The sequence below is a fragment of the Pristiophorus japonicus genome, chromosome 13, assembly GCF_044704955.1.
Source record: "Pristiophorus japonicus isolate sPriJap1 chromosome 13, sPriJap1.hap1, whole genome shotgun sequence".
Taxonomy (NCBI): domain Eukaryota; kingdom Metazoa; phylum Chordata; class Chondrichthyes; family Pristiophoridae; genus Pristiophorus; species Pristiophorus japonicus.
In genome coordinates this window covers 156,961,166-156,984,797 of record NC_091989.1, presented here as the reverse complement: position 1 = coordinate 156,984,797, position 23,632 = coordinate 156,961,166, and the positions used below count along the sequence as shown (strand labels likewise).

At 42.6% G+C, this 23,632-nt stretch overlaps 1 protein-coding gene across 3 annotated transcripts in view; it reads left to right on the top strand.

The window, feature by feature from the left end:
• The window catches only part of ist1 (IST1 factor associated with ESCRT-III), a 38,578-nt gene extending 29,228 nt beyond the window's left edge, over positions 1-9,350 (top strand). For 2 of the 3 annotated variants that reach the window (XM_070898195.1, XM_070898194.1), the window contains exons 8-10: positions 3,396-3,509; positions 6,616-6,655; positions 6,789-9,350. In XM_070898195.1, coding sequence (XP_070754296.1) covers positions 3,396-3,509; positions 6,616-6,655; positions 6,789-7,000 — 366 coding nt within the window. In that variant the 3' untranslated portion in view covers positions 7,001-9,350. The remainder of the gene's footprint in view (positions 1-3,395; positions 3,510-6,615; positions 6,656-6,788) is intronic. The other variant, XM_070898196.1, reaches the window with a different exon arrangement.
• The last annotated feature ends 14,282 nt before the right edge of the window (positions 9,351-23,632 follow it).

The window sequence follows — 23,632 nt, the reverse complement described above, 5'->3', positions numbered from 1 at the left end:
TTTCGATCTTACAAAGGCCTTTGACACTGTCAACCGTGAGGGTCTATGGAGCGTCGTCCTCCATTTCGGATGCCCCCAAAAGTTTGTCAACATCCTTAGCCTGCTTCACGATGACATGCAGGCCGTGATCCTTACCAACGGATCCATTACAGACCCAATCCATGTCCGGACTGGGGTCAAACAGGGCTGTGTCATCGCCCCAACCCTCTTCTCAATAACTATGTTCACTCGTAACTTGTATTGTTAAGGATTTTTTTCAGGTCTGCATGCTTCCGAAACTTTTGTTTTGATGAAGTGTCAGCTTCCAAATCCTCTGGCTTAATAAAACAAGCATTTCTGTTGCATGTATTACTACAAGCAAGGAAACTACTTGCTCTTTCACTTCAACTAAACTAGATTTTCTAGTTGGATAAATCATGGCGTGTTGATTGACTTGGCATGAAACTAAATGTTGTATCTTTAATGTACCATACAAAACTTATTAAACATATTTTGTGATTGATCAGTGTTCCATCTATTAATGTAGGCTCATTATCATCATCATAGGCAGTCCCTTGAAATTGAGGAAGTCTAATCATCTGTCATATGTTTAAAAATTGGTCATTTCTGTTGAAATAATGTTTGTTACTCTGCTAGGCTGACATCTTGGGGCCCAAGTTTCGACATGATTTGCGCCTGATTTTTAGGAGCAACTGGTGGAGAACGGACTATCTTAGAAATCGCAATTCTCCACATTTTTTTTTTCTGCAGTTCTAGTCAGGTAGAACAGTTCTACTTTGGAACAGAATTTTTTCTTCAAAAGGGGGCGTGTCCGGCCACTGACGCCTGATTTCAAAATTTCCACAGTGAAAACGTACTCCAAACTAACTTAGAATGGAGCAAGTGAAGATTTTTGTAGAACTGAAAAAACCTGTTCTACACATTAAAAAATCAGGTGCAGGTTACAAATTAGGCGTCCAGAACGAGGTGGGGGGGAAGGGAAGTCATAAAATTCGACAATAAATCCTTATTTATACTTATACAAATATTATACAAATAAATCCAACCTGAATAAACATTTATAAGCAAAGAAAAGATTAAATAAACCATCTTCCTACCTGTGTGAAAGTGCTTCAGCCAGCCTCACAAGTTCGTTCGTTTGTTCCCGACGGCGGGAGGGAGGGAGTGCGGGCCCGAACGCAGCGGGGGGAGAGGAAGCCGTTCCCGACGGCGGGAGGGAGGGAGTGCGGGCCCGAACGCAGCGGGGGAGGAGGAAGCCGTTCCAGACGGCGGGCGGGAAGGAGACAGTGAGAAGGCTGCAGGAAGCCTCAGTGCTGATGTGCTGATGGCAATGTGCTTTTATTAAAAAATGTTCAAAAATTAAACAGCTACAAAGAACTACAAAAATGGCCGAGTGCCAATGTTTCCTTCACACTGTGCGTGCGCGAACGCTCCAACGCGCACGCCCAGGGTTGCTGGCAAGAAAAAAATGAATTTAAATAGTACCCGCCCCCTCCCACTTACAAAATCGGCGCGAGTGTAGGCTCCGCCCCCCTGGGCGCCGCGCCAGGCAGACAAGGGGCCCAAGTTTCCACAGGATAAAAAACGGGCGCCCCTCCGAGCTGGGCGCCCGTTTTTCGCGCCTAAAACGGCGCCAGAAAAAAAATGCGCTATTCTCAAGCGCTTTGCAGCTCCTTGTCTGTTTGGCGCGGCGCCCAGGAGGGCGGAGCCTACACTCGCGGCGATTTTGTAAGTGGGAGGGGGCAGGTACTATTTAAATTAGTTTTTTCCTGACGGCAACGCTGCGCGTTGGAGCGTTCGCGCACGCGCAGTGTGAAGGAAACATTGGCACTCGGCCATTTTTGTAGCTGTTTAATTTTTGAACATTTTTTAATAAAAGCACATTGCCATCAGCACTGAGGCTTCTTGCAGCCTTCTCACTGTCTCCTTCCCCTCCCCACCCTCCGCGGCAACAAACGGCGGTTTCCTCCCCCTCCCTCCCCTCCGCGGCGGCAACAAACCGCTGTCTCCTTCCCCTCCCTCCCCTCCACGGCAACAAACAGCGGTTTCCTTCCCCTCCCTCCCCTCCGCGGCGGCAACAAACCGCTGTCTCCTTCCCCTCCCTCCCCTCCACGGCAACAAACGGCGGTTTCCTTTTCCAGCCCCCGCGGCAACGAACGATGGCTGAAGCACTTTCACACAGGTAGGAAGATGGTTTATTTAATCTTTTCTTTGCTTATAAATGTTTATTCAGGTTGGATTTATTTGTATAATATTTGTAGAAGTATAAATAATAAATAAAGATTTATTGTAGAATTTAATGACTTCCCTTCCCCCCGCCCCCGTTCTGGACGCCTAATTCGTAACCTGCGCCTGATTTTTTAATGTGTAGAACAGGTTTTTTCAGTTCTACAAAAATCTTCACTTGCTCCATTCTACTTTAGTTTGGAGTACGTTTTCACTGTGGAAATTTTGAAATCAGGCGTCAGTGGCCGGACACGCCCCCTTTTGAAGAAAGAATTCTGTTCCAAAGTAGAACTGTTCTACCTGACTAGAACTGCAGAAAAAAAAATGTGGAGAATTGTGATTTCTAAGATAGTCCGTTCTCCACCAGTTGCTCCTAAAAATCAGGCGTAAATCATGTCGAAACTTGGGCCCAAGGAGCTGCAGGGCTCTCCAGAATCGCGAGTTTTTTTCCGGCGCCGTTTTAGGCGCGAAAAACGGGCGCCCAGCTCGGAAGGGCGCCCGTTTTTTATCGTGTGGAAACTTGGGCCCCTTGAATGGAGTGTGGTTGATCAGATTAGAACTCTTGAATTCCCGACCAGTTTGCCCTGTTTCCTGGATGGCCCATGGTGTAGTGACAAATATGTCATCAAATTTCACTCTGCCTGACTTGGAGAGTTGGTGGGGTGAGCGGGAAATCAATTGGAAAGGGATAAGCTCCCTAATTAAATTGTGTGTGTTTGTGTATATGTATGTGTCTGAGATTTTTTGCAAAAAGGTAACCCAGATAAGCAACTTTAAACAAGTTCAATCCAATTTAAATTTGCTAGTAGTCTACTGAAATGTGGTTTGTTGGATTTTGTATCTTCCAATTCAAATGTATTCTGTGTGATCTAAATTAGTGATTTAGAATGGTACTGATAAGAATTGAGGAAGTGCATCTCTAGTTTTATTTATTTTTTCTTGTGGAAGGGATGGAAAAATAATGTACCCCCCCCCCCCCAACAAGTTAGCTTTAAGGTACAGTAAATAAGAACAGTTAGCCAAGCTATGTAATCCTGTTTGATTTGATAGTCCAGACATCAGATGTTGTGATACTGTAGTAGCTAACAAAAACATACATCAAAGTTGTGTGGGGGTGGGGGTGGTATGCTTGGTATTTGGTTGAATCCTGCCTTTTTTGTTTCTCCTAGGATAACTTTAATGGTTTATCAGTGGATACATATCAGCCATTCAACAACTTCCAACCACCCAATATGGGGGGTAACCCACCTCCGATACCATCACAACCACCAACATATGAATCTGTAAGTTGCTGAGGTTCTTTCGCAAGGACAGACCAATGGGAGAGTGGATATTCAGGAAAGATGTTGTTTTAATCGTACTTCTGGTGCTTTCAACTATACGTTAATACTGTTAGGCATAACAGAAAGAACACTGACTAAGAGATGTAAACCATCACAACAGTTTAAATGTTGATTTGCACAGTATCCCATGGCCCACTTAAAGTTTTGAAATGTTACTGCCAAACAACCTCTAACTACTAGAAGAGTGGAGTCTCATTCCTTCAGGTTTTAATTGTTGGAGATTTTAAAAATGTAAAATATACACTTAAACTTTTCCTTTCCATCTTTTTTTGCTCTCAGTCCAATCTTTCTTTTCCTCCCTTTATTTCTCTTTCTGTACCTGATTTGACATTGAATTCACCCATTCCAAATTACACTTCCTTCTCCATCCTTGCGCTGTTAATCTGATTGGTTAGGGAGATGCATAGATTAGACAGCATAGAAACAGGCCATTTGGCCCAATCAGTCCATGCCGGTGTTTATGCTCCACTCGAACCTCCTGTCTTTCCTCATCTATCAGCATAACCCTCTATTCCCTTCTCCCTCTTATGCTTGTCTAGCCTCTCCTTAAAGGCATTTATACTAATCGCTTCAACCACTCCCTGTGGTAGCGAGTTCCACATTCTCCCCACTCTTTGGGTAAAGAAGTTTCTTCTGAATTCCCTATTGGATTTCTTGGTGACTGTCTGACTTATATTGGTGGCCTCTAGTTATGCTCTTCCCCACAGGTGGAAACATTCTCCCTGGGTGTCTACTCTATGAAAACCTTTCCTAATTTAAGACCTCGATTAGGTTACCCCTCAGCCTTCTGTTTGTAAGAAAGAGAGTCAGCCTGTTAATCCTTTCCTGATATGTATACTCTCGCATTTCTGGTATCATCCTTGTGAATCTTCTCTACTCTCTCCAGTGCTTCTATACGCTCAAGATGAACACTGTCCCACAGCACTGGAGCTAGTCACAGGGCAGGCGGCTTACCCTGTGCTCTGTTTCCTTCGGTGCGACATTATCAGCTTGCACTTTCAGCAAATTGCCACAGGAAAAAATTATAAACCTAAAGGGGCAAGGCCAACTAATGGCAGACACGGTTGGATGCCCTGCTGCAGCAAAATCTGTTTCAAAGTTTCTGGCCAGTACACTGATATATCGTATAAATGTAATCTCACTTGATTATTAAATAGTGCTTGCATATATGTACAAAAGGAATACTGAAAATCATTTCTCTAACCTGATTGCCTCATTTTCTGGAGGATCCATTAATATTAGCAGTTTCAGGAAATCAGTGGCTTCAAAAACAAATATTTGTAAATTTATTCCATGAAGATGTGCAGTGTTTAATAAGTAATTTCTGCTTTGAAGTGTGGTCAGAGTGCACAAGCCACTGAAGTTGAACTGGTAATTTATAATATGTTAAATATACATTTTTGATTTGTGATTTATTTAGAAAAGCCACAGCAGTGCTTTGTTTACTTTGTTGTCATGTTCGGCAACTAAATTTTGTGTAAATTTGCATCTGTGTGTCGGATTCTAAGTTGCAGAACACTAGGGCTGCTATTTTTACTGGTGATTATCAGTGAATTATGCTTTTTAAAATCTGGCATTTATTTTTAAAAAGCACATATCCAGCGTTAATTTGTATTTTGCAGCTATTAACACAGACATTCAAATTGTACACCACATTAAACTAAATGCTGTCTCGCGAAATAGGTGGATGATGAGTTAAGTGGTCACACGGGTGTCAGCTTTTTGGGGGAAACGCCTTCGCTATAACCACTGACATTTCCCTCACTGGTGTATTTCTTTGGTAGCATCACATAAGGTTAGAAGTTTATGCTGATGCGGTTAGATGAAGTAGGGTGGGAGAAGACTCGTGTGGAACATAAACACCGGCATGAACGGCCTGTTTCTGTACAGGCTGTAAATTCTATGTAATCTGTCATTGCTCGCAACAAAAGATGTTGATTGGGAGTTTAATGAGCATTTACAATTGAGATTGTGTAATGTGATTGCCTGTTTTGTTTGAGTTAACAGTGACTTTGTAACAACTTGCGTTGATTGATATATAAGGCCTTTAGCATAGAAAAACATCCCAAGGTATTTTCACGGGAGAACGGGCACAAGTGCTGATCCTTTCCAAGCCGCTTAGAGTCATGACTATAAGCTTATTTGAAGTGTCATGTTTGAAGAGGCTTTGAAAGGTTGGAAGAAGGATTTTGGGAGGAGGGTTGAAGTGGCTGAAGGCTCCATCACTGAATGTGGAATGGAATGGAGTGGTTGGGGGTGGGGGAAATACACAAGAAGTCAGAGGATCGGAAAGCACGGAACAGGATGTAAGACTGGAGAAAGTTATAGCAGTAGGGAGAGCAGGCTGATCTGTTGGGGGCTTTTTGAGGAAGATAATGATGGCAAACATTTGGAAGGAAGTTGGACAGTGCCTAAACAGAGAGAACATTTCAATGAGATTACCTCTCTTCTAAACTCCGGAGGATATAGGTCCATTCTACCTGAGAAGCGATCTGCTTAGAGAACCAAGGGTTTGGGACTCTGTGCAGAAATACAGCTGGAGCTTAATCATCTACAAATGAGCAGTTTACCAGAGCTGTAACCCAGTGCTTATCTGGTTGGGAACATCCTACCTGTTGGGACATTAGCTTGCAGGGTTACCTGGAGTTGAGTAGGAAGTCCCTGCTAGGTTCCATTAATGAACTAGTGGGTGATTAATCTCTCAACCATTACCTTGGAGTACTGCGGACTGCCTGGCTCAGGCATCGGATTACCAGATCTACCACAGAGGGTTGATTTGGGTCTGCGTTTCTATCACCAAGTCCAATGCAGCACTCTAGGCTTACTCATCAACTGCTTAATTCAGGACCTCAAGTGAGAGACTTTAGCAAAGCAGCATGTCTGCTTTGTGATTGACTCTCCCTTCCAGAGACGGGTTGATGTAGGCTCGAGTCCTCCTCTAAGCATGTGCTTCTCCTTTACCACCTCACAGCATGCAGTTGGTAGTGACATTGCTGTAGTTAAAGTTGACTTGATTGTATTACTGATAATTGGTGTTGTTTAACAGATTGATGATAGCACTCGTTTGCCGCCTTCCAAGTTTCCTGGTAAGTCAATACATATTTTTTGGTTTATAATCTATTTATGTTGTTCACTGTGGTGAAAATGTTTTGGTGATTAATGTTAGCAGATGTGGTACTACATTGCACACATTAATTTTTGTTAATTGTATTTTTATAGGTCCTTCAGTCCCAGTTCCTGCACCTCGGCAGATGCCAGGACCTGCTGCTGCTCCGAGCGACTTTATTTACGATAACTTGACACTTCCAGAGTTGCCCTCTGTGCCTGACACCCTACCGACAGCATCTATTGGTGGCACTTCCACAGCTTCAGAAGATATTGATTTTGATGATCTGTCTCGTAGATTTGAGGACTTGAAGAAGAAAACTTAATTTAATAATCAAGAAAGCTGTTATTTAATTTTCATTCTAAATTCATTGATGTATCTCTACTAGAACCTGAAGCTTTATAATTGAACCAGATGCTATGTATGCTGGAATATTAACACTCCTTTCTTGAAAAATTCTTTGGATTTCTCTCGGTAGTTGCTATACTATACTTTCAGATATTCTTAGTCTAACCAGACCCTGGTTATATTTATGGGGGCTCTTGCAAAAAAACAGGGCCTATGATTGAGCATTGATTCAAATCCCATTTTGGCCATGACCTCAGATCTTTATTAGTCAACATGCTAACTTGACTCTTGTCTATTGGTGCCCCAAATAATCAGGAATTGCAAGTGCATTTGAAAGAAGGGTCATTATGTTATATTGGTCATGGTGAGATTGCATGTGATCTCAGACTTGTATAATAACAAAATAGCTAGCCAGACAAAATACAATTGACAGTAACACTTGGTAAAAGTGCTTATAGTTTTCAGCCAGTTATTTATGCAGTATCTTGTGTATTCCAAAAAAAGAAGTGATTTATACCTTCCTATTTACAGGTGGAGAATCCTTGTACTATTTACAGTCTAATTTAAACCCAATCTGCAATGAAGTCTCTCTAACATTGTCATTTTGTTTCAGTCTTGTTAAAATAAAATTTGAACTTTCAGCACTGGAAGTGATGTGCTTGAAAGAAGGTCTACAAATCAACTTTAATAGCATTCCAATTGCATTTTCTTAACATACATAGTCTTCTCATTCAACAACAAATCTAAAATATTTTTTAAAGATTTAAGTTGCACAGTTACACTTTTGGCCATTTTAAAATTGTGACCTAGATAGTCTAATGAAGCTTTATTGCAGAGCTATTTACTAATTTCAGGTCGAGGACTAGAATCTTAAAACAGTAACTTGCTCACAAGTCGGTTCAACAATGTGATGACTCCTGTTCTTATTTTTAACCGTAGCATATGCAACACCTATATATGGTTAAAATACAAATGGAAACCCAGTAGCATCAAGTTTTTATTTATCATTGGATTCCATATATTGAGTATGTTTAATTAATTTTCTAAACTAGATTGTTAACGCTTGTTTCCACAAACTAGTTTTGTCTAAAATTTGGTTGTATAACATACTGCAAGACTCATCAGTTCTATACCATGCATCTTGTCCAGCCTAGTGCCAAGAGAATGAACTGGATTTCTGACTCTACAGAGCTTTACTATTGCTGTGGCTTCCCAGCGGCAATGGGCTGCAAAACTTTCCATGCTGTTCAGCCCTTTGTCCCAATTAGGAGCATCCAAGACTGGAACATTCAGTAAAAGTTTACATTGAGTTCCTTAGCCTTCTGATTGGGGTGAAGTACCGAAAATATGAGTGGCGTAGAAAACTATGGCGTAACTAATTGTTGGGAGCCTCATAACTGAGGTAATGGTTCTTGGAGTCAGTGGCCTGTCCTTTTTGGCAGAGAAGATGTGTAATACAGTAGGATTAGTGGAGGCAAAATGGGGAAGAAAATGCATTACTTTCCACTGAAGCTCAAGGTTTGCAGTTGACCCTCGGGCTGTTTTAAAGTTCTGTGTTTTAAAGTTCCAGTAATCATGAGTTGCAATCTGGTGAATGTAATTGGACACTACAGCTGAACCAGGTTCACTCTTTGCATGGTCTGAGATAGTTTGTGTGTGTGTGTGTGTATATATAAAAAGATAAATAACCAAGGCTTGGCATGCAGACTACACTTTCCTGGGTTTCATAGCTTCCTGCACCATCTTGCGCAATCTGTTCATCTATCAGGTCATTAAAAATACTTTAACACAACAAAACTGTCATCCTTTACAACAGTTTGAAATGATTGATTATTGCATAATTTGTAAATTTTCTCTTCCAATTAGAATGATTCTTAATAACTGCCAATTGAACTAGACACAGCAGGAGTAGTAATGAACTCTGATTTTCCAGAGTTAATTTGCACATGCATGCATCTATGATTTGATGTCATAATGAGCATAAGGCCCGGATGCAGTAAAAGTAGCTTTCAAACGGCCAGCCAGTTGTCATGTGGCAGCCTAATTTATTACTAGATCTAGTGTAACTGTTCAGTGAACTACTGAATAGTTCATAATAAATCACTAACCACTCCTCCTTTCAATAAGATTTCTCTGAATTTTCACCTTGTACTGTGTTGATTGACATGATTTTCTATATCCTTGTTATTCATGATATTAAACAATGTTTCAAAGGCCTTATTAGTCAGATGTTGGGGTCCTTTACAAAAATATGTGCCGACCTGGTGTACATGATTTTGTTTATATTATATGTTTAAACATTGCTAAATAAAACAACTTTAAGGGTTTCTGTTGGTTGTAGTTGTTAATTCAGTGACATCTAAAATTTTCCTTGTACCTACCAGTTCCAACTGAACATTTATGTAGCAATTGTAACTCAAACTAGATATAAAATTGGATATTGGGATTGCCTGCTTGTGCTGCTGATAATAGCCATCCTCTGCCAGCTAGTTTCAGATTGAAGAACGGAGTCCTGAAATTCCTTATGCCTACCAGTTTGCCCTGGCACGGACTGTTCCAAATCCTGGGAATGGGGTCATTAGCATTGAGGGAAGGTGCCCATGCCATTTCTCGCATTCTGGGAGGGCGTGGAGCAAGAATTTTAGAATGACATCCTGTCACTGCCGGGAGTAATGGACGGTGCTGCTGTTACGGCTGAAAAGACATTTTTTTGCAAAATATATTATGCTTGCACTTGCTGCTATCTTAACAGTATTTGGTCACTCTTATGAGTGTTAGGAAATTGGAAATGTTTTTTTCCAGAAAAGTGGTGTATGGCATAATGTTGCTAGTCTCATCTTTTCTGATCGCAAGTGCTGTGGATACAAGAAGCGACCCTGCGCCGCCTCCCTCCTGTTGGAATTTTTCAAAAGACAAAAAAGGCACGGAGACTCGACAGAGCCATGTCCTGTCTCAAATGCTGGCCCTTCTCCCAAATCTTTGATGCAGAAGCAGGAATTTCAAGGTTTGGATATTTTCAGTCAGTCCAGTGTATTGTCATTTATCTTCCCTTTCTAAGATTATTGCCTCATGTCCCAGCTTGTCTTCCATTATCTCCCATATCCATTCCTTCATGAAACCATCAATCAAATTCCAAAATTCAGGTATCCTTGACAACTTGCTTGTTTGCCTCTTCTCCCCCTTCCCTCCAACATCTACACACAGCTTGAGATACAGAATTCAACAGAGTGGGGAATTGAACTTGTATCCACCAGTGCTAAGCACCTCATCAACACTGACTTTTAGTAAACTTAACAAATTATAGACGGTACAAAAGCAAAATACTGCAGATGCTGGAAATTTGCAGCAGGTCAGGAAGAATCTGGAAAGAAACCGATTTAACATTTCATGTCGATAACCTTTTGTCAGGACTGGAAAAGGTTTCCGATTTACCAGTTTTTAAGCAAGTACAGAGACTGGGAAAGGAGGGAGGGGAGGAAAGAACAAAACGGAAGGATTGTGATAGGGTGGGAGACAGGAGATAATAAATGGCAAAATGGATGGTGATGCAAGGCAAAAGGGGATGATAACGGGACAAGTAAAGAAACAGATGGGTCGAGAGGAGCTGTGAATGGTAACAAGAACCATTAGCAGCACCTGCTGTCTGCAAAAATGTGAGTGGTGGTTATGGTCTGAAATTGTTGAACTTGGATGTCGAGTGCAAAAGGCCAAAGTGCCTAATTGAAAGATGAGGTGCTGTTCCTTGAGCTTTTGTTGAGCTTCATTGGAACAGTGTATAAGGCTGAGATCAGAGTGGGATGGAGAATTAAAATAGCAAGCAACCGGAAGCTCGGGATCATGTTTGCGCTCTGAACGGAGGTGTTCAGCAGGGTGATCAACCAATCTGCGTTTGGTCTCCCCAATGCATTGTGAGCAGTGAATACAGTATACTTAATTGAAAGAAGTACAAGTAAACTTGAAACGAGTGTTTGGGGCCCTGATCGGTGGGAAGAATATTACATCTCCTGCACTTGTATGGGTAGGTGCCGGGGCAAAGGGAGCAGGTGATGGAAGAGTGGACCAGCATGTCGCAGAGGGAGCGGACCCGTCAGAATGCTGAAAGGGGAGGGGAAGATGTGCTTGGTGGTGGTATCGCTTTGAATATGGAGGCTGGTGGAGTGGAAGGTGAGGACAAGGGGAACGCGAGAGGGGTTCTAGGAGGGAAGAGGAAGGGGTGAGGGTAGAAGCACTGCAAATGGCTTGGACACAGTTGTGGGCCCTGCCAACCAGGGCGGAGGGCAATCCTTGGTTAACGAAAAATGAAGGGATATCGGAAGCACTGCTGTGGATGTGTGCTATTTACTTTGATCTACATTTACAAAAGAAGAGTTGTAAAATTAGTTTTTTTTCATGTTTTAATAATCCTGCTTTTTAGAAAGTTACAGCGCGGAAGGAGGCCATTTTGGCCCATCGTGTCCGTGCTGGCCAACAAAGAGCTATCCCGCCTAATCCCAGTTTCCAGCTCTTGGTCTGTAGCCCTGTAGGTTACGGCACTTCAAGTGCATATCCAAGTACTTTTTAAATGTGGTGAGGGTTTCTGCCTCTACCACCCTTTTTAGGCAGTGAGTTCCAGACCCACACAAACCTCTGGGTGAAGAAATTTCCCTTCAAATCCCCTCTAAACCTTCTGCCAGTTATTTTAAGTCTATGCCCCCTGGTTTTTGCCCCCTCTGCTAAGTGAAGTAGGTCCTTTCTATCCACTTTATCTAGGCCCCTCATAATCTTATACACCTCAATAAGGTCTCCCCTCAGCCTCCTCTGTTCCAAGGAAAACAAACACAGCCCATCCAATCTTTTCTCATAGTTGCAAATGTAACGCCCCTATTTAAAAAAGGAGGCAGGCAAAAAGCAGGTTTAGACCAGTTAGCCTTACATCTGTGGTTGGGAAAATATTGGAGTCCATTATTAAAGAAGCAGTAGCAGAACATTTGGAAAAGCATAATTCGGTCAGGCAGAGTCAGCATGGATTTATGATGGGGAAGTCATATTTGACAAATTTGCTGGAATTCTTTGAGGATGTAATGAACAGGGTGGATAAAGGGGAACCAGTGGATGTGGTGTATTTGGACTTCCAGAAGGCATTTGACAAGGTGCCACATAAAAGGTTACTGCACAAAATAAAAGTTCAAGGGGTTGGAGGTAATATATTAGCATGGATAGAGGATTGGCTAACAAACAGAAAACAGAGAGTCAGGATAAATGGTTCATTCTCGGGTTGGCAATCAATAACTAGTGGGGTGCTGCAGGGATCAGTGCTGGGACCCCAACTATTTACAATCTATATTAACAACTTCGTAGGTGATTTTCTCGGGCGTACTGAAAACGCACCTCCTACTACAAGTTCTGAACGATAGGAATTATATGGACAGATCAGACCCGGACACACGTTTTTTGGGCTCAACAGTATTGCATTAAATAAGATTAACAACACCACTCATAAACAGTACAAAACGGTACAACCCTGGCTTATCCCATAAGCCCTGCTGTGCTAAGTTACCACGGCTTAAAAAAGAACCCACCCGTGAAATAAACTAACACAAGACCTCTTCCAGCACTAAACCCCTTGGGTTTGGTTGGGACTTACAATCGCCCCCTCACACAGCTAAGTGGTCTTGCGGATGTGCAGGCGCAGGCAATGTGCTCGTCCTGATTGCTCGTTGTCTTGTTTGCAGCTTCTTCCTGTACGTCTCCTTCCTGGTTCCGTACCGCCGATGCATTATCCAAGTTCTAGTCGAGGTCCGTTGGTGAGGGTTGAAGAGCAGCGCTCAGCTTCTGGCGGTGTTTTGTTGAAATGAAGAGAGCTTCGAACTTGAGCTTGCCAGAACTTCCGCTTGAGCTTTTTCCTGAGCTTTTTCCTGAGCTCGAGCTTGTTGCAAATCGGCTCCTTATATCCTCAACACCCATCATCTTTCCTCCCGCCAATACTGACTGATGGATTGACTCAGGTGATCTGTCTGGATCCCCATCCCCCGTGGCCTGGAGTGGCTCATAGCCTGTGAAATCTTTGTGAAAAATTATATTTCATTTTCCCACTCCGAAGCCTTGCATCTGCAGAGACAAACGGGTGCTGATTACTGGATGTCTGTCATTTCCTGAGTTGATGGCCCCCATTAGCAGGTAATGGGTTTCAATCTCACACCGACTGGCTTATCTCCTAGAAGACAATGGCTCGGCCATTTCCTGCCTTACACCAGTTTCGGTTGGGACTGAGTCGTGACTGTGCTTTAATAATGCGAAGGCATAGTGTCTCTGAATTATGTCTCGGGGTATTGTTCCCAGTACTCACTTTCGATGGTGATGACATCAATCAGGCTGGATGCAATGGATCTCAGGCTATCAGTGTGAAATGTTCGTTTGCATATGAATGCACCTTAGTCAGGTTAGCCTGATTAACTCCTGCCAGTCAATCCTATTCTCTAAACCACCACCACAAGCTTTTCAAACAGTACAGTTCTTTCTTGGAGGTTATGGATTTGAGGATTTAAAGTATTGTTCATAAAAATGGCGGAAAGCTGGTGCTACAACTTGGAAGAAGGGACTGAGTGTAACGTAGCCAAGTTTGCTGATGATACAAAGATGGGAGGAAAAGCAATGTGTGAGGAGGACACAATAAAAACGCGAAAGGACATAGACAGGCTAAGTGAGTGGGCAAAATTTGGCAAATGGAGTATAATGTTGAAAAGTGTGAGGTTATGCACTTCAGCAGAAAAAAAATCGAAGAACAAGTTAATATTTAAATGGAGAAAAAGTGCAAAGTGCTGAAGTACAGCGGGACCTGGGGGTCCTGGTGCATGAAATACAAAAGGTTAGTATGCAGGTACTGCAAGAATCTTGGCCTTTATTGCAAAGGGGATGGAGTATAAAAACAGGGAAGTCTTGCTACAGTTATACAGGGTATTGGTGAGGCCACACCTGGAATACTGCGTACAGTTTTGATTTCCATATTTACAAAAGGATATACTTGCTTTGGAGGCAGTTCAGAGAGGTTTCACTAGGTTGATTCCAGAGATGAAGGAGTTGACTTATGAGGAATGGTTGAAGAGGTTGGGCCTCTACTCATTGGAATTCAGAAGAATGAGAGGTGATCTTATCGAAATGTATAAGATTATGAGGGGGCTTGACAAGGTGGATGCAGAGAGGATGTTTCCATTGATGAGGGAGACTAGAACTAGGGGGCATGATTTTAGAATAAGGGGCCGCCCATTTAAAACTGAGATGAGGAGGAATTTCTTCTCTCAGAGGGTTGTAAATCTGTGGAATTCGCTGCCTCAGAGAACTGTGGAAGCTGGAACATTGAATAAATTTAAGACAGAGATAGACAGTTTCTTAACTGATAAGGGATTATGGGGAGTGGGCAGGGAAGTGGCCCTGAGTCCATGATCGGATCAGCCATGATCGTATTAAATGGCGGAGCAGGCTTGAGGGGCCGTATGGCCTACTCCTGCTCCTATTTCTTATGTTCTTATGTTCTTATGTTCTAAGATTCTTTTGCTCCCAGTAACATTTTCGTAAATCTTCTCTGTGCCCTCTCCAGTGCAATTACATCTTTCCTGTAATGCACGCTGTACTCTAGCTGTGGCTTAAGTAGTGTTTTGTACAATTTAAGCATAACCCCCTTGCTCTTGTATTCTATGCCTGAGCTTTTTTTTAATTTCAAAATATACTTTATTCATATAAAAATTTGTACAGTACATTCAAAAGCAGTTCAGTACATTTAGCTGCGGTCAGCAATCCCATACACTACATTTGGGTGCTGACGGCAGTTCCGTTCGATACATTTCCTTGCTTTTCAGTTCAAGTACAATTTGGTACAATACGGGATACATTGTAGTACATTCAACAAATTACATTACATGTGTCACTATACAGTAAATATTCCGTATGTCTTCTTAACCACCTTATCTACCTGGCCTGCTACCTTCAGTGATCTGTGGACCTGCACTCCAAGGTCCCTTTGTTCCTCTACACTTCTCAGTGTCCTACCATTTAATGTGTATTCCCTTTCCTTGTTAACCCTCCCCAAATGCATTACCTCACACTTCTCCGGATTGAATTCCATTTGCCACTGTTCTGCCCACCTGACCAGTTCATTGATATCTTCCTGCATTCTTCTTCATTATCAACCGCACAGCCGATTTTAGTATCATCTGCAAACTTCTTAATCATACCCCCTATATTCAAGTCTAGATCATAGATCAGTGATGTACACCACAAAAAGCAAGGGACCTAGTACTGCGGAACCCCACTGGAAACAAACAGCCTTCCAGTTACAAAAACACCCATCAACCATTACCCTCTGCTTCCTGCCTCTGAGCCAATTTTGGATCCAACTTGCCACTTTACCCTGGATCCCATGGGCTTTTACTTTTGTGACCAGTCTGCCATGTGGAACCTTCGCAAAAGCCTTGCTAAAATCCATATACACTACATCAAACGCATCTACCCTCCTTGTTACCTCCTCAAAAAATTCAATCATGTTTGTTAGACATGACCTTCCTTTAACAAATCCGTGCTGACTATTCTTGATTAATCCATATGTTTCTAAATGAAGATTTATTCTGTCCCTCAGAATACTTTCCAATAATTATCCCACCACCGAGGTTAGGGTGACTGGCCTGTAATTACTCGGTCTATACCTTTCTCCCTTTTTAAACAAAGGTAGCACATTCCCTGTCCTCCGGCCAGAGAAGATTGGAAAATGACGGTCAGGGCGTATGCTATTTCCTCTTTTGCTTCGCTTAACAGTCTGGGATATATTTCAGCCGGGCCTGGGGATTTATCCACTTTCAAAGCTGCTAAACTCCTTAATACTTCCTCTTTCACACTCCTCTTTCCTGATAGCAATATCTGCTTCGCCCCTCTCCTTTGTGAAAGCAGACACAAAGTATTCATTAAGAACCCTACCGACATCTCCCGTCTTCACACACACATTACCCTTAAGATCTCTAATAGGTCCTACCCTTTCTTTAGTTATCCTCTTGCTCTTAATATATTTATAAAACATCTTTGGGTTTTCCTTGATTTTACTTGCCAATAATTTTTCAGTCGCTCTCTTTGCTTTCCTAACATCCTTTTTAATTGCAGCCCTGCACTTTCTATACTCCTTTAGAGATTCTGCAGTATTTAGCCCTCGGTATCTGTCGTAAGCCTCCCTTTTTTTCTTTATCCTACCCTGTATGTCCTTGGACATCCAAGGGGCTCTAGATTTGTTAGTCCCACCCTTTTTCATTAAGGGCACATATTTGGTCTGAACCCCCCGGATCTCCTCCTTGAATGCCTCCCACTGCTCAGACACTGATTTACCTTCAAGTAGCTGTTTCCAGTCCACTATGACTAAATCCCGCCTTGGCTTAGCAAAATTTTCTTTTCCCCAATTTATAACTTTTATTCCTGGTCTATCCTTGTCCTTTTCCATAACTACCTTAAATCTAACTGAATTATGGTCACTCGCACCAAAATGCTCTCCCACTGATACACATTCCACCTGCCCAGCTTCATTCCCTAAAACTAAGTCCAGAACTGCCCCCTTCCTTGTTGGGCCTGCTACATACTGGCTAAAAAAGTTCTCCTGAATGCATTTTAGGAATTCCGCACCCTCTATACCCTTCACACTAATTCTATCCCAGTTAATATTGGGGTTGTTGAAATCCTCTACTATTGCTGCCCTATAGTTTTTGCAGTTCTCAGAAATTTTCCTACATATTTGCTCTTCGATCTCCCTCTCACTGTTTGAGCACATTAATCCGTATTTTTTCCTAGATAAATGATGCAAACAGCAGTGCTTTTCTTCAATCCCTTCATATTCTCTTCTCCATAAAAGGCTGATTCGACACTTAGCAGGATTTGGGAAAGGTTATGGAGAGGTGAGTAAAAGCATGGTTGAGTTGGCATATTCAGAGGAAGCGTTGCAAGTGATGGAGCAAATTAAATGACAAAGGAATCAAATTTGTTTGTCAGACTTTTAAGAATCATTGAAGAGGATATTTCATATTTGTGACTTAAGAGCTTTCTCAAGCATGAGAGGCTAGTATCAGTTGTGCTGCATTGTTCTGCTTATTCTATTATTACCTTGCTGCCTTCTAAAACCCATTTTATGGATCATATTAAATCACCATCACTACAATGAATCATCATCCAATCCAATAAACTTGTATTGGACTAGATTTTCCACCCATTGACAATTGAACAGGTGAAAAAACGAAACCATTGTTAATTATAATTGATTATCATTCATCATCACTTGGCACATTCAGTTATTGCTGCACAATTGTTAATCCTTCAGTATAGATGTCATGCTTCAACAACCACAGAAGTATTGACCACCTGCACCTGAAACTGCTGTTTGGAGGGGGGAGTAGATAGAGAAATGGACTTGTATTTTGTTTTAAAAGCTGCAATTCAGAGTTTACATTATTTAAAATGAAACTCATTGCAAAAACACACGCCTTTGCTAAAGTGATTTCAGTGCTTTCAGGATTTAGATAATTATATACTATTCATTCTCATTTTATTGTCTAAGCCTCTTGATCATGCTCTTGCATCATAATCTTGCTTTATGCTTTGTTCCTTTATTGCATAATGTATAAAGTATTTGATCCCAATGTATTTTCTGAAAGTTCTCCCCATATTATTTGAAATTTTAAACAAAATTAAAGCACAATGTTCTACGCTCATATGCTTAGTCAGGTGGGACTGTATATACAATACCTTGATGTACAAGGAAAATGTGGAAAATAAATTGTAATGATTGCACTGCTTTCATCTTAATGCAATTAAAATTAAGGAGAAGACTTTCATCCCATCAATCAGTGTTGGAAATAAATTGGTGTCCTGGGACAGTGTTCCAATTACCTGTACCAGTCTGTCCATTACTACTTTGTTTTTGTAAATATTCTGAAAGCCAAAATGAATCTTAATTGAAAATATGCAACTCTGTTAGCTTGGGGTACAACTAAGTCCATTGACAAATATGGGGCTGGATTTTCGGGTGCTTTGCCACTGGGTTTTTGCCGTGTTTTGACCCTCCGCGGCGAAAACCCAGTCACTAAGCCCAGTCGGGATCCTCGATTCCTTGTTTGCGGCGACGCTTAAGAGTACCGGCGAGGAGAGCTGCCCGGACGTGTAACGACTCGAATTGCGTTACCGTCTGAGTTTCGAGCCTCACCTGACCCATATGCCGCGCCCAGAACACCAAAAGGTAAAACCTGTCGGTGCAGCCCTGCCAGCAGCGGTAAGTTAGAAAACCTGAAAAAAAGGTCAGTTAAAGTTTTAATTTTTTTGCAGCGATTTATTAGGTAAGGGTCTTGGTAATGTTTTTTGACTGTTTCTTTGAAATTTTGATTTCCCCCTCCCAAGGCCTCTCTCGCAGTGCTTCCGACCTTGCATTAAATTTGGCAATGATCGCGTTTTGCGCCGCAAATAATTGTGCAACATCTCCCTTTGCGCCCCTGACACAAGTTCGGCCTTAAATCGGTCACACAGCGAAAACGGTAATTTTCAAGTGTCACTTACGTTTTCGCCCCAAAAAAAACCAAAATCCAGCCCCAAGAAATTATAACAAGTCTATGAACCATTCCATCTCATAGCTGGTTCGCTATTTTTAGGTATTTAATCTATGTAAGCAAGGTGATGAATTATTTTCTATCTGACCTGTCATTGTAAGGGACAGAGATATTCAGTTCATAGCTACATTTATGAACATCAGTAAAGCTGGTAGTGGGTCTCAATATGGAATAAAATGCTAAATTAATTAATTCTGTTTTCATTGAAGAGTAAGCATTATTTTAATGCATGCTTCTAAATTCTTGAGAAGGAAACAAATGAGATGTTCAGTAGTTCTTGGTGATGAACCAAGAGAAGTGAATGGAAAACAAGAGGAGGGGAGACAAATATAAGCGGAAAGCCAAATCAAAATATAATTGAATTTGTCACCCCAGGGCAATGTCACCCATTATTGACTTCTGTAATAAACAACTACCAATTATAGTGTAACTGCAGATTTGGTTGAAGCATTCAAAAATAAAGTGGACAGATTTGGGCCTTGGTTCAAGAAGCAAATGGTGTGACAGAGCAATGCACATGGCTGGATAGGCTAAACATACTATCAGTCTCAAGTTCTATTTTAACTCAGTGAGAGACCTGCAGCTATGTTGGGACTACCCAGTCTCTGATTTTGATGAAAAATTCAGAATGTGCTGTTTGTGTCAATGTTAATGATGTTTCCTAAGAGAGGTCCAGGATACTAGAAGTTTGGTTTATTCAGTAATGCAAAGTGAGGGTTCATGCCACCATCCTTGGCTAGAATTATAACAGAGTGCTGAGGAAGAATGACATAAAGATAAGTAGAGATAGATTATCGTTAAAAAACCATCTGGTTCACTAATGTCCTTTAGATCTGGCCTGTATGTGACTCCAGACCCACAGCAATGTGGTTGACTCTTAACTGCCCTCTGAATTGGCCTAGCTCGACTCAGTTGTGCATAACCACTACGAAAAACAATAATAAAAATAAAACCGGACAGACCACTCGGCATCAACCTCGGCACCGACTACGGACACGATAACAGCACACCCAGCCTAGTCAGCCCTGCAAAGTCCTTCTCACCAACATCTGGGGAGTTGTACTAAAATTGGGAGAACTGTTCCACATACTAGTCAAGCAACAGCCATACATAGTCATACTCACAGAATCATACCTTTCAACCAATGTCCCAGACTGCTCCATCAACATCCCTGGGTATGTCCTGTCCCACCGGCAGGACAGACCCACCAGGGGTGGCAGCACAGTGGTATGGTCGGGAGGGAGTGGCCCTGGGAGTCCTCAACATTTACTCCGGACCCCATGAAGCCTCATGGCTTCAAGTCATGCATGGACAAGGAAACCTCCTGCTGATTACCACCTACTGCCCTCCCTCAGCTGACGAATCAGTACTCCTCCATGTTGAACAGCACTTGGAAGAAGCACTGAGAGTAGCAAAGGCACAGAATGTACTCTGGATGGGGGACTTCAATGTCCATCAAGAGTGGCTCGGAAGCACCACTACTGACCGAGCTGACCGAGGCCTGAAGGACATAGCTGCCAGACTGGGCCTGCAGCAGCTGGTGAAAGAACCAACATGAGGGAAAAATCTAGTTGACCTCATCCTCACCAATCTACCTGTCGCAGATGCATCGTCCATTACAGCATTGGTAGCAGTGACCACCGCACAGTCATTGTGGAGACGAAGTCCCATCTTCACACTGAGAAGCCCCTCCATCATGTTGTGTGGCACTACCACCGTGCTAAATGGGATAGATTCAGAATAGATCTAGCAGTTCAAAACTGCGCATCCATGAGGTGCTGTGGGCCATCAGCAGCAGCAGAATGTACTCCACCACAATCTGTAACCTCATGGCCTGGCATATTGCTCACTCTACCATTACCATCAAGCCAGGGGACCAACCTTGGTTCAATGAAGAGCAGGAGCAGCACCAGGCATGCCTAAAAATGAGGTGCCAAACTGGGGAAGCTGCAACACAGGACTACATGCATGCTAAAAAGCGGAAGCAGCATGCTATAGCCAAGGCTAAGCAATCCCACAACCAACGGATCAGATTAAAGCTCTGTAGTCCTGCCACATCCAGTCACGAATGGTAGTGGACCATTAAACAACTAACGGGAAGAGGAGGCTCCATGAATATCCCCATCCTCAATGATGGTGGAGCCCAGCACGCGAGTGCAAAAGACAAGGCTGAATGGTTACAACCATCTTCAGCTAGCAGTGCCGAGTGGATGATCCATATTGGCCTCATCCTGAGGTCCCCACCATCACAGAAGCCAGTTTTCAGCCGATTCGATTCACTCCATGTGATATCAAGAAGCAGCTAAGCGCACTGGATACAGCAAAGGCTATGGGTCCCGACAACATCCCGACTGTTGAGCTCCAGACTTGTGCTCCAGAACTAGCCACACATTTAGCCAAGCTGTTCCAGTATAGCTACAACACTGGCATCTATCCAACAATGTGGAAAACTGTCCAAGTATGTCCGGTCCACATAAATCCAATTTGGCCAATTATCGTCCCATCAGTCTACTCTCAATCATCAGCAAAGTGATGGAAGGTGTCATCAACAGTACTATCAAGCGGCACTTACAAATAATCTGCTCACCGATGCCCAGTTTGGGTTCCGCCAGGCACACTCCGCCCAGACCTCATTACAGCCTTGGTCCAAACATGGACAAAAGAGCTGAATTCCAGAGGTGAGGTGAGAGTGACTGCCCTTGACATCAAGGCAGCTGAGTGTGGCACCAAGGAGCCCTAGTAAAACTGAAGTCAATGGGAATCAGGGGGAAAAATGTTCACTGGCTAGAGTCATACCTAGCACAATGGAAGATGGTTGTGGTGGTTGGCGGTCAATCTTCACAGCCCTGGACATCATTGCAGGTGTTCCTCAGGGCAGTGTCCTAGACCCAACCATCTTCAGCTGAATCATCAATGACCTTTCCTCCATCATAAGATCAGAAGTGGGGATGTTCGCTGATGATTGCACAGTGTTCAGTGCCATTCGCAATTCCTCAGATAATGGAGCAGTCCATGTCCGCATACAGCAAGACCTGGACGACATTCAGGCTTGGGCTGATAAGTGGCAAGTAACATTCATGCCACACAAGTGCCAGGCAATGACCATCACCAACAAGTGAAAACCTAACCACTGCCCCTTGACATTCAACGGCCTTACCATCACTGAATTCCCCACCATCAACATCCTGGGGGTCATCATTCACCAGAAACTTAACTGGACTAGCCACATAAATACTGTGGCAACAAGAGTAGGTCAGAAGCTGGGTATTCTGCGGAATTCTCACCTCCTGACTCCCCAAAGCCTTTCAACCATCTACAAGGCACAAGTCAGGAGTGTGATGGAATGCTCTCGACTTGCCTAGATGAGTGCAGTTCCAACAACACTCAAGAAGCTCGACACCATCCAGGACAGAGCAGCCTGCTTGATTGGGAGCCTAACCACCACCTTAAAGATTCACTCCCTCCATCACCGACATACCGTGACTGCAGTGTATACCATCTACACGATGCACTGCAGCAGCTCACCAAGGCTTCTTCGGCAGCGCCTCCCAAACCCGCGACCTACACCACCTAGAAGGACAAGGGCAGCGGGCGCATGGGAACATCACCACCTCCAAGTTCCTCTCCAAGTCATACATCATCCAGACTTGGAAGTATATCGCCGTTCCTTCATCGTCGCTGGGTAAAAATCCTGGAATTCCTTCCCTAACAGCACTGTGGGAGTTCCTTCACCACCAGGACTGCAGCGATTCAAGGCGGTGGCTCACCACCACCTTCTCAAGGGCAATTAGGGATTTGCAATACATGCTGGCCTTGCCAGAAACACCCACATCCCAGGAACGAATAAAAAAAAATAGAAATGAGGGAGACATTTTAGCTCATCTGGTTAATTTTCATAAAAACCTTCAGTCCCAGTATCACAGCATGCAACTGCCTCCTGAATGCTTCCAGTGATTTTGCCGTTACCATCGTTCCGGGTATTAACCACTCTTTGCAAGAAGAATTGCTTCTTGTTATCAGTCCCGAACTTGCCTTTTACCAGCTTGAATCTATGTTCCCTTGTTTTATATTTGTGATTTAATTTAAAGTTGATTTCTTAATTAATTTTCTGTATGTTATAAAATGCTGTATGGTCCCCTCTCATTCACTGCCTTTAAAGGCTGTAAAGTCTTGAGTTTTTCTAACATTTCCCCATAACGCTACCCTCTGACACTAGGGATCATACTCATCGTCCTTCGCTGCAATGGTTCCAGGGCTTGGATATTTTCCCGATCCTCACTGATGACAATTGTTTGCAATGCTTGAGATGTGACCTTGAGCAGAACACTAAATTGGAAGAGCAGGAAAAAAGAACAAATGGCCTTTGAGGTATTACTGTCCACCAGTTTACCACATGTACTTCAGATTGGGACGAATGAATACAGAACTAAATAGGGTGAATGGCTGAATAAGTGTAAATGACCAGCAATGTATGGTGGTAAATACAGAAAAAAATGGAGGATAACATTATCTATGCAGTGAGGATATAAATGCAAACATGGCAGGTAGAATTAAAGAAAATATCACAAACCAGATCTAGTTAGTTTGCCTACCATATTTAGCAATATAGATTATTTTAGCACCAGAGTAACTCATCCCAGTGCATTGAAGAACTAATTAAAATACACCTTGGACTTTGATTTCAGAAATTTGATCTATTTTGTAATGAGTGTAATGTGACATGCATAAATTGTTTTTTACTCACTAAAGGGGGCGGAGCCACACGGCTTATATAACTAAAGCTTGTGAGATCTCTTCATATCTTTTGACTTTGCTGAAGTTTAAAATATGGAGTTTCAATTTTTTTTTCTTATTGTTTTTTATGTTTGTTATCCGATTGATGCTGCACCTTGCCAAGAACATCAGATGGAGTTCCAAGATTCATGCTATGAATTTGTGCAAAAGCAGCTGAAATTCTCAAGTGCCCAGAGCTGGTGCAAAAGAGGTGGTGGGCATCTTGCCTTTATTAA